At 38.7% G+C, this 10,716-nt stretch overlaps 1 protein-coding gene across 1 annotated transcript; it reads right to left on the bottom strand.

Moving 5' to 3' along the window:
* Positions 1 to 4,267: 4,267 nt before the first annotated feature.
* LOC148587597 (uncharacterized) lies at positions 4,268 to 5,032 on the bottom strand. Its single transcript, XM_088512713.1, has one exon. The coding sequence runs from the start codon at positions 5,030 to 5,032 to the stop codon at positions 4,268 to 4,270; it is 765 nt and encodes a 254-aa protein (XP_088368839.1).
* Between the last annotated feature and the right edge of the window lie 5,684 nt (positions 5,033 to 10,716).

Below are 10,716 nucleotides of genomic sequence, written 5' to 3' on the forward strand. Positions count from 1 at the left end.
TCTCATTTGTTGTACTTCTCTAGGTGCATCTTAGGGCAAGATGTAGGAGGATTTATTATCATTTTCTCAAAATTCTCTTTATCACATCAATATTTTCACAATGTTTCTTTTTCTCAAACTTGTCATGCATGCATAACAATTCCATAATATAAACAAAATAATCATTTGCAGTTTGAAACAAAATTGCATAAATAGCATGACATGATAATTTTTTTGGAAGGAATAATAAATTCACTTACCTCTTAACTGCAATAAAAATTTCCTCTGACTGCTAACTAATCTCCTGAAGGAAATACAAACACGTTACTACCCTCATACACATCACAGTAAAGCATTCTATTACTATTATGAGTTCACTTGCTAATCAATTGAGAATGAACTTACTTAGGCATTTAGGTATGCTTCCCAATTCCCAATAATTTCTAGAAATGATTTTATTCCTTAGGATATATATATATATATATATATATATATATATATATATATATATATATATATAAAAGTGTAAACCCTGTCATACCCATATATGCACATCAAAGTAGTCCCTTACACATGAACACTCTGCATCTTTATATGTATTTATATAGTTTAAGGCACTCCATATGTATATGTTTATAACTACTTTACATCATTCTATATATATATATATATATATATATATATATATGGCAGTGATTATTAGCAGGTCAATGGTTTGAGTGTAGGAAGATACTATATTAAGATTTTACTAGCTGGGGTCAAAATATAAGCATGGTGCATAATCATCACTTTTTCCCACAAGGGATAAATTAGATGTGAGCTATGGCATCACGTGAAGGGTTAACAAATCCTTTATTCTCCACTACATTACAACACGGCAACCAAGGCAAGAAAATACTAAAATTTTGACAAAGTACTTGTGCTTTTAAATAAGTATATATGTATAAGAAGAAGAAAAAGCAATCTGTGAGGCAAGAGAAACCATACCTGACACACACTGAGGGTTGGGTGAAAGAAATACAAGGAGAGCGACGTGAGGAGAAAAAGTGAGCGGTAGGAATTTTATTTTTTTTCTTTCTTGGTGTGCGGCAAGAGCTTGCTTCATTATGTTAAATAGGTTGTACAAAGAGACACAGAATAGGTTTTATGGAGCTTAGGGTTTTCCTTTGTAGTCATATATATATATATATATATATATGTTCTTCTTTATTTTTTTATGATTATTATTACTATTATTTATATTTTACTATTATTATTATTATTACTTCGTCCATTCTCATTGTTAACCTAAGCCAACCTCTTTTTAAAAATCTATGAGTCAACTAAAAAATACCCTAAAGGGACTGAGGATTGTCACAATCCTTCTCCCTTATAAAAATTCCGTCCTCGGAATTTGGTGAACAAACTAACCAACCGACTATGGAAAGTACCTGATACGTCAGAGTCACATTGAGGCCCGTCCACCTCGCTATCCTCATCAGCTTTCACTCAAACAGATACGGGTACTTCTCCCGCATGCTCTCCTCCAATTCCCATGAAGCTTCTTCCACAAAGTGGTTACTCCATAAGACTTTCACTAAAGAGATAGTCATGTTCCTAAGGACTTGTTCCCTTCTATCCAGTATTCTTGTCGGTGTCTCCTCATAAGTCATGTTGGATTGAATCTGCAAGGGCTCTCTTTCCAATACATGCCTAGGGTCCGATACGTACTTCCTTAACATAGATATGTGAAATACGTTGTGAATTCCTGTCAAGTTTGGTGGTAGTGCCAAACGATATGCCACCATGCCGATCTTCTCGAGAATCTCAAAGGGACCCACAAATTTGGGGCTCAGCTTCCCTCTTCTTCCAAACCTTATTACTCCTTTCATAGGGGTAACCTTGAGAAAGACCTTTGTGCTGACTTCGAACTCCAGTTCTCATCATCTAACAGTGGCGTAGCTCTTCTGTCGACTCTAAGCTGCTGCTAATCTCTGCTTAATCACTGCTATAGTCTCACAGGTGCCACGAATGATCTCTAGTCCGAGTAGTTTTCTCTCTCCTACTATGTCCTAGTATAATGGCGACCTACACCGCCTCCCGTACAAGGCTTCATAGGGTGCCATTTCGATGCCAGCGTGATAGCTATTATTGTAAGCAAACTCTATCAACGAAATGTACTGAATCCAGCTTCCTTTGAAGTCCAAAACACATAGTCGCAACATGTCTTCCAAGGTTTGAATCGTCTGTTCAGTCTGTCCATCTATTTGAGGGTTAAACGCTGTGCTGAAAGGTAGCTTTACTCCCAATGCTTCTTGTAAACTCTGCCAAAATCTAGAGGTGAATCTTGGATCATGATCCGACACAATCGACATAGGAATCCCATGTAATCGTAGGATCTCCTTGATGTAAAGCTCGGCAAGTTGGTCCATACTGTAGGTCATCTTGATGGGTAGGAAGTGCGTAGTCTTAGTCAACTGATCAACAATGACCCATACTGCATCTTTGCCACTAGGAGCTCGAGGAAAGCCTGACACAAAATCCATCAAAATACGTTCCCATTTCCATTTAGGAAGGTAGGGGTTGCAAAGGTCCTGCAGGTCTCTGGTGCTCCGCCTTGACTTGCTAACAAGTGAGGCACTGTTCTACATACCATGCGATATCTTTCTTCATTCCTTTCCACCAATAATTTCTACGTAAATCCTGATACATCTTGCTGTTACCTGGATGGACTGTATATAGGGACGGATGGGCTTCTGACAAGATGACTCTCTTTAGTTCTTTGTCCTTGGGAATGCACACTCAGTTGTGAAACTTTAATATCCCATCTCCACCCATGTGAAAATTCGATTGTACCCCTTTATCCACTTCTTCACGGTTTCTAATAAATTTGTTGTCCAATAACTGGGTGGTTCGAATTTGCTCCATTAAGGTCGGCTCTAAGGTTAGGCTACTCATGTCAGACTGGATTTCCCCCACCATCATCTCTACTCAGGCCCTCTTTAGGCCAAGGAGTAGTTCCTTTTGCATAGTGAACATGGCAGATATGCTTTCAGCTATGGCTTTTCTACTGAGAGCATCAACAACTACATTCGCCTTCCCTGGGTGGTAGTTAATTGTACAATCGTAGTCCTTTAGGAGTTTCAGCCAACGTCTTTAGCGCATATTGAGCTCTTTTTGGGTGAAGAAGTATTTCAGGCTTCTATGATCTGTGTAGATTTCACAACGCTCCCCGTATAAGTAGTGTCGCCATATCTTAAGAGCAAAGACTACTGCAGCAAGCTCAAGGTCGTGAGTCGGATAATTGCACTCGTAAGTCTTCAATTGTCTCGAGGCATAGGCGATTACTTTCCCTTGCTACATTAGTACGCAACCCAACCCTTTGTGCGAGGTGTCACTATAAATTACAAATCCATCCGATCCTGATGGGAGAGTGAGGACCAGTGCGGTGACTAAACGTTGCTTCAATTCTTGGAAACTTTGTTCATACTCCTCCGATCACTGGAATTTCTCGTTCTTCCTTGTAAGTCTGGTCAATGGTGCCGCCAACTAAGAAAATCCTTCAACGAACCTCCTATAATAGCCAGCAAGACCCAAAAAACTTCACACCTTGTGGGCATTCGATGGCCTCACCCAATTGACTATCGCTTCCACTTTACCTGGGTCTACTGCAATTTCATCCTTGGTAACAACATGCCCTAAGAACGCCACATTGTCTAACCAAAATTCGCATTTCTTGAATTTCGCATAAAGTTGGTGTTTCCTCAAGATGCTCAACACCGTTCGCAAATGCTCCTCATGCTCCTCCCGACTCTTTGAGTAGATTAAGATGTCGTCAATAAATACCACCACACACTGATCGACAAGCCCTCTAAAAATTCGGTTCATCATATCCATGAAAGCTGCCGGAGCATTAGTTAACCCAAAAGGCATTACTAAGAACTCATAATGCCCAAACCTTGTTCGAAACGCCGTCTTCTTTACATCCTTCTCTTGAATCTTGCATTGGTGATAGCTAGAACGAAGGTAAATCTTAGAGAATACCTGTGACCCTTGGAGCTGGTCAAAGAGGTCAACAATCCTCGGCAGTGGATATCTATTCTTGATTGTCACCTTATTTAGTTCTCGATAGTCAATACATAGCCTCATTGATCCATCCTTTTTCTTCACGAATAGGACCGGTGCACCCCATGGAGAAACACTAGGGTGGATAAAACCCTTGTCCAGAAGTTGTTGTAACTGATCCTTGAGTTCCAGTGGTGCCATTCTGTATGGAACCTTGGATATGGGTGCGGTGTCTAGTAATAAGTCAATGGTGAATTTGGTCTCCCTGTTCGGCGGTATCCCTGGCAGCTCTTCTGGAAAAAACGTCCACAAATTCTTGTACTATAGGTATTTCCTCAATTTTGCATCCCAAGTTTTCTCCTATCACGCAAGCCATGTATCCTGAACACCCACTTCTCAGTAATTTGGTCGCCTGTAGTGCAGATATCAATTTAAATGTGCCGGTATTTTGATTCTTCCAAATCTTGAACTCTGCTGCTCCTGGTGGTCTAAACACGATCTCCTTGTGGAAACAGTCCACACAAGCATGATACATGGATAGCCAATCCATGCCTAAAATAATATCAAACCCGCTCATCTCAAAAATAACGAGATTCGCTGGCATGACATGGCCTTTAACTAGAATAGGACAACCCTTAACTACTGAGGTGCATAAAATTGTACTCCCTACCAGTGTAGCAACTGCCAAATTTACATCTAAGGCTTCAGGCTCCAGACAGCAGGCTTTAGCAAAGAAATACGACACAAACGAGTGTGTTGCCCCTGAATCAAAAAGAACAGAAGCTCTACCAGATGAAATAGGAAGAGCACCTGTTACTATGTCGTTTGACGCCGCTGCATCACTTGGTGTCAAAGCATACACCCGAGCAGGTGCCGTGGTTCTCTGTCCCTCTGGGCGGTTTTGATTGGCTTGGTTGTTAGTAGGAGTCATACAATCCCTCGCGATATGTCCAGGTTTCCCGCACTTGAAGCAGCCTGATTGCCCGTAGAGACAATTCCCAGTATGCATCCTACTGTACTTCTGGCATGATGGGTGTTGCTCGCCCCCTCTTTGGATATGAAATTGCTGAGGCGTGTAAATCCTCTTTGCTGGTTGGTTAAGTCTCCTCTTATTTGCATGGAATGATTGTCCCCCTGTGCAGTTCTCTTCTTTTGATTGAAGTATTCTAAGTTGATTTTCTGTGTCCGCTCAATTACTGCCACCTTATTGATCAAGTCTGTCAGTTTGCCAATCTCGAATCCCATAATTTGGTTCATGATGTGCGACTGTAACCCTCGTTCAAACTTTCTTGCTTTGAGCTCTTCTGTGGACACCAAGTAAGGCGCGAACCGAGAAAGTTCAATGAACTTGGCTTATATTGCTCCACAGTCATTGATCCTTGAATCAAATCTGTAAATTCCTGGGCCTCGGCCTGTCGGGTTGTTTGAGGAAAGAATCGCTCCAAGAACGCCTTCTTGAAGTCCTTCCAGAGAATGGTTGCTCCAACACCTAGTTGTTGTTGCAGGTGTTCCTTCTGAGCGGTCCACCATCGTTCAACTCCCTTAGTGAGGTAGTAGGTAGCATACTTGACCCTCTGTTCTTCGGTGCAATTCAGCAGCTATTGCGTCGGGTTGTCCCTAAAAAACAAGAGGGCGTTGCTGATTAAACTTTTCAAAAGTACACCCTCGCTATCCTTCGCTAGTTGTTCCTCCTTTAGTATTGGTACTCGTTGCTAGTAAGCTCACAAGTTGCGCCGCCAATGCAGTCAAAGCTTCCGGTTGCTGGTTGGAGTGATGTTTCCTCCGTTCCCAGCCTCGTTGCCCTCAGTATGACCCTCCTCGGTGTTGTTAGTATGGCTGCGAGTCGGGGGCAACATTGTTCTACGATCGAGGTAAAAGAGAAGAAAATAATAAGCAGTTAGAATGCATTCATGTACTATCTATAAGTGACTACAAAGACAGACTCTACTTGGCCAGAATATGGCTTCCCATTACCCCGCTACTTCTATCAATAGTTCTAATTCTTAAAGTCTACATAACCTTATAACATTTACTCTGATACCACAATTGTAACATCCCGAGCCCGTTAGGGTTAGGTTTGTTAATAATTTTCTTACTCACAAAGATCCATAAGGTTTATCAACTAAGCAATACTAGAATAAAAATGAATGCATGAAACTCTAGAATATCACGTCCTTAAAATAAACCGAAATATTTATGCTTAACAAAAATATGTCTCTTAAACTATAATAATGTTCCTTATTAAAATAAATTCATTAATCTCTGAAAGAAAACTGTGCCAATACACTTATTAACTTGACTAATATGAAATTATAAGAAATCCTAAGTACGCCCGCCCCTATTCCGACCTCCTAGTGCAACCTGATCACCACCTGAAACAAGAAATAAAACTGATGAGCCCAAATGGTGCCCAGTAAGTGAAATCCACAACCATAAGCAGTTTTACTCCTTGTCCCGTTTTGAAAATTGGAACTCATAACTACATATGTTCCCAATATATTTTTAAAGAAAACAAAAAGCAAATAAAATATATTATCATCAATAAAATTTATGATAGTCTTTATCTCATACTAGGGCCCATGTATATTGTTACCCCTGTATACTAGAGTTGCGTGGTCCTTGCGACCTAGGATGAGATACTGTGGCCACAGCCCCGTCCCCTGACCAACCGATTAACTCTGGGTGCACTCAGCATGGCAAAAAAACTATAATGGAACCACCTTCTGGCAGAGCCTCTTTCAGCGGTTGCGCCTCCATCCTTAGCATCGATACCAAGCTTCTTTCTTGTTTCTCTTGGGGCCAAAAATACTCTCCTCCATACATGTGCCTTCATTTTATATCTCATTTCTTGTACTTCTCTAGGTACATCTTAGGGCAACATGTAGGATGGTTTATTATCATTTTCTCAAAATTTTCTTTATCACATCAATATTTTCACAATGTTTCTTTTTCTCAAACTTTTCATGCATGCATAAAAGTTCCATAATATAAACAAGGGGAAAATGCAGTTTACCCCCCTGAAAATTCAGGGGTTTTTCAATTTTAACCCCAAAGTTCAAAAGTTGGCAATCTACCCCCCTGAAGTTTCAAAAATTGGCAATTTAAACCTTTGGTTACTAATTTTCGTAAAATTGGACGGAAATTTTTTTTTTAAAAAAAAGCATGTGGGTAATGATGTAATTTCATAGATTTCCGTCCATTTAGAGAGAAAAATTAAACGGAGGGTTTAAATTGCCAATTTTTGAAACTTCAGGGGGGTGGATTGCCAATTTTTGAACTTTGGGGTTAAAATTGAAAAACCTCTGAAACTTCAGGGAGGTAAACTGTATTTTTCCCTATAAACAAAATAATCATTTGCAGTTTGAAACAAAAGTGCATAAATAGCATGACATGATAATTTTTCTGGAAGGGATAGTAAATTCACTTACCTCTTGACTGCAGTAAAAATTTCCTCAGACTGCTAACTAATCTCCTGAAGGAAATACAGACACGTTACTACCCTCATACACGTCACAGTAAAGCATTCTATTACTATTATGAGTTGGCTTGCTAATCCATTGAGAATGAACTTACTTAGGCATTTAGGTATGCTTCCCAATAATTTCCAGAAATTATTTTATTCCTTAGGATTCATATATATATATATATATCTTATTGTACTTTGAATTATTTGTCTATAAAAATTTCTCTCATGCCCATATATGCACGTCAAAGTACTCCCTTACACATGAACACTCTACATCTTTATATGTATTTATATAATTTAAGGCACTCCATATGTATATGTTTATAACTACTTTACATCATTCTATATATATAGATGGCAGTGATTATTAGTAGGTCAATGATTTGAGTGTAGGAAGATACTATATTAAGATTTTACTAGTTGGGGTCAAAATATAAGCATGGTGCATAATCATCACTTTTTCCCACAAGGGACAAATTAAATGCTGAGCTATGGCATCACGTGAAGGGTTAACAAATCCTTTATTCTCCACTACATTACAACATGGCAACCAAGGCAAGAAAATACTAAAATTTTGACAAAACACTTGTGCTCTTAAATAAGTATATATGTATAAGAAGAAGAAAAAGCAATCTGTGAGGCAAGAGAAACCATACATGACTCACACTGAGGGTTGGGTGAAAGAAATACAGGGAGAACGATGTGAGGAGAAAAAGTGAGCGGCAGGAAATTTTTTTTTTTTTTCTTTCTTGGTGTGCGGCAAGAGCTTGCTTTATTATGTTAAGTAGGTTGTACAAAGAGGCACGGAATAGGTTTTAAAGAGCTTAGGGTTTTCCTTTGTAGTCGGCGCCTAAGGCTTTCAATATATATATATATATATATATATATATATATATATATATATATATATATATTCTTCTTTATTTTGTTGTTATTATTATTACTATTATTTATATTTTACTATTTTATTTATTTATTTATTTATTTTATTATTATTATTATTATTAATTCGTCCATTCTCATTGTTAACCTAAGCCAACCCCTTTTTAAAAATCTATGAGTCAACTAAAAAATACCTTAAAGGGACTTAGGATTGTAACATGATCGATTACGGTGTAAAGGTTAAGGATTAATTCCTAAAGGAAGAGAAAGCATTGGAAACACCGTCTTAAGAGGAACATATTAGATTTTTAATCCCAATAAGGTACTCAAAAATATTGGAATGGATACCATGACATTCGTCTCAGAACTAGCTTTCCAGAATAAGGTCGTATGCGCAATTCTGAGACCCGTAGCAAAAGTTATGACTATTTTACTGAACACTATGCTCTGACCGAACGTTTGCTGAAGGATCAACGTTCGGACAGAAGTACCGAATGTTCGCTGACACTGTGTCAGGAAAGTACAAACACAATCAACATGCATAAGTCTAAAAGTACACCCAAACGTTCTCCCAATAGTATCGAACTTTCATTTACCATTTTTGGACAGCTGGATAAGGAGCGAATTCCTGACAAAAGCTGCACACAGTACCTGAACGTTCGTCTCTATGTACCGAACGTTCACTACTTTATAGGACAGTTCCTGCAGCGCCCACATCTTTTTCTACCCTATAAATACCCTCCCCACTCGACCCTTAAGCCTCATTCCACCCATGTTTCCGTATAGAACCTCTACTTGAGTGATTTTATGAGTTGTGAGAGTTCTTGAAGGAGAATGAGAGATTTCTTGGAAGTTTTGCTTCAAGAAAGTAATCTTCTAAGCCAAGCTTGATCCTTACTTAGTTGTTATGTTGTTTAAGTGCTTTTCATAGTTAGCTTAGTTGGTAGTTTTGAGCTTCTAGTTATGTTATTTCCCTTAATCTTGGGTTAACATTTCATTCTTGTTGGACATATTTCATTATGCATGGAAATGTTATTTTGGGCTATAAATATGTTAGGAACCCTGTTGTCGCCTTAGAACTTGCTTAGGAGTGATTAGAAGGCTATTGGGTTCAAAATGAGTTTCTGGGAGAACGTTCGCACTCTCTGGCCAAACGTTAGGCTTCGAGCTCGAACATTCGCTTGGTTGGCAAAACATTTAGGCAAAAACTCATATTGGACATTTTTAGGTTTATGAGTCGTTTCAGCTCGGGTTTATAACTAATGATAGGCATTTTCTCAGTATTCAAGGTTATGGAGCCTCAAGGGGATTTTATGGAGGAGCCTTATGACCCGGGTGAGTACAAACTCACATAGATACTTGTTGTTACTTTCCCTGCATTACACGACTATTTTATATGTATCAAACATGCATATTTACAACTCTCGTGAAATACATTTTTTACTATTGTGAACTCTTTTTTTGTGAAAACGTATATTGATTAACAAGATAATGATGAGACTTGTAAAAGCATGCATGTAAAAGACGGATAAGATTAATTGTATAGTATGACATAATACACCAATACGTGCAGGATAATGGCCATGGGCTTACTATACATGTTAACTTTATGGTCAAATGTGTGTGTGTTTACATGGGCCTTGGATCCAATGGTTATTCGTAATCGGCGCAGCCATGTTTGATTGATTGATCACTACAGGACAAACGTCATTACTAGTGTGGGCCACCCGAGGTCGGACTTGATCGGGCTACTAGCGATGGACGATAGTGTACAATATTTGGGGGGCACCGGTATTGTGTAGTGACCCAAATAATTAACGAAGCTTAGGTTGCTTAGTTAGTGAGTTAATTTGAGCTTTAGGTCACTAGGAACAGTTGGAGAGCATTTTGGAAATTTTAGACTTTCTGACCCGATGTACACATGGGGGACCATGTGGATGTACGCCTGCAAATAGCTTTGATAAAAATGACAAAGGGAAGGGTAGAATGTTTGATAAACCCCCTTTTATTTTAGGAATGAGAAGGTCTAGTGGACAATTCTCGCTTGCTCTTATAAGGAGAAATCATTTTCAAAGGAAAATTCCCACTTGTCATTTCTGTGATAAAAGAGGTCATATCTAACCACACTGCAACCAACTTTCTCATAAAAATCCAATTATTATGAGAATGAGACTCATAATGACCCTTTTAACCAAATCATATCTTTAATGAAAGATATTACCTTTAGGTTGGACAAACTTGAAGGTAATCATGGTCATTTCTAGGTTGGGATGAGGTACATGGCTAGTTCTTTTTGCTGATTGTGCTATTTTGTGTTCTGGCCCATGTATTGTGTGTTGCAATTT

Source organism: Corylus avellana, chromosome 2 (genome assembly GCF_965113065.1).
Source record: "Corylus avellana chromosome 2, dhCorAvel1.hap1.2, whole genome shotgun sequence".
NCBI classification, from domain to species: domain Eukaryota; kingdom Viridiplantae; phylum Streptophyta; class Magnoliopsida; order Fagales; family Betulaceae; genus Corylus; species Corylus avellana.

Bases quoted from the DNA above. Each gene is read 5' to 3' on its own strand.
- LOC148587597 (XM_088512713.1), bottom strand. From the start codon at position 5,032: ATGCATACTGGGAATTGTCTCTACGGGCAATCAGGCTGCTTCAAGTGC.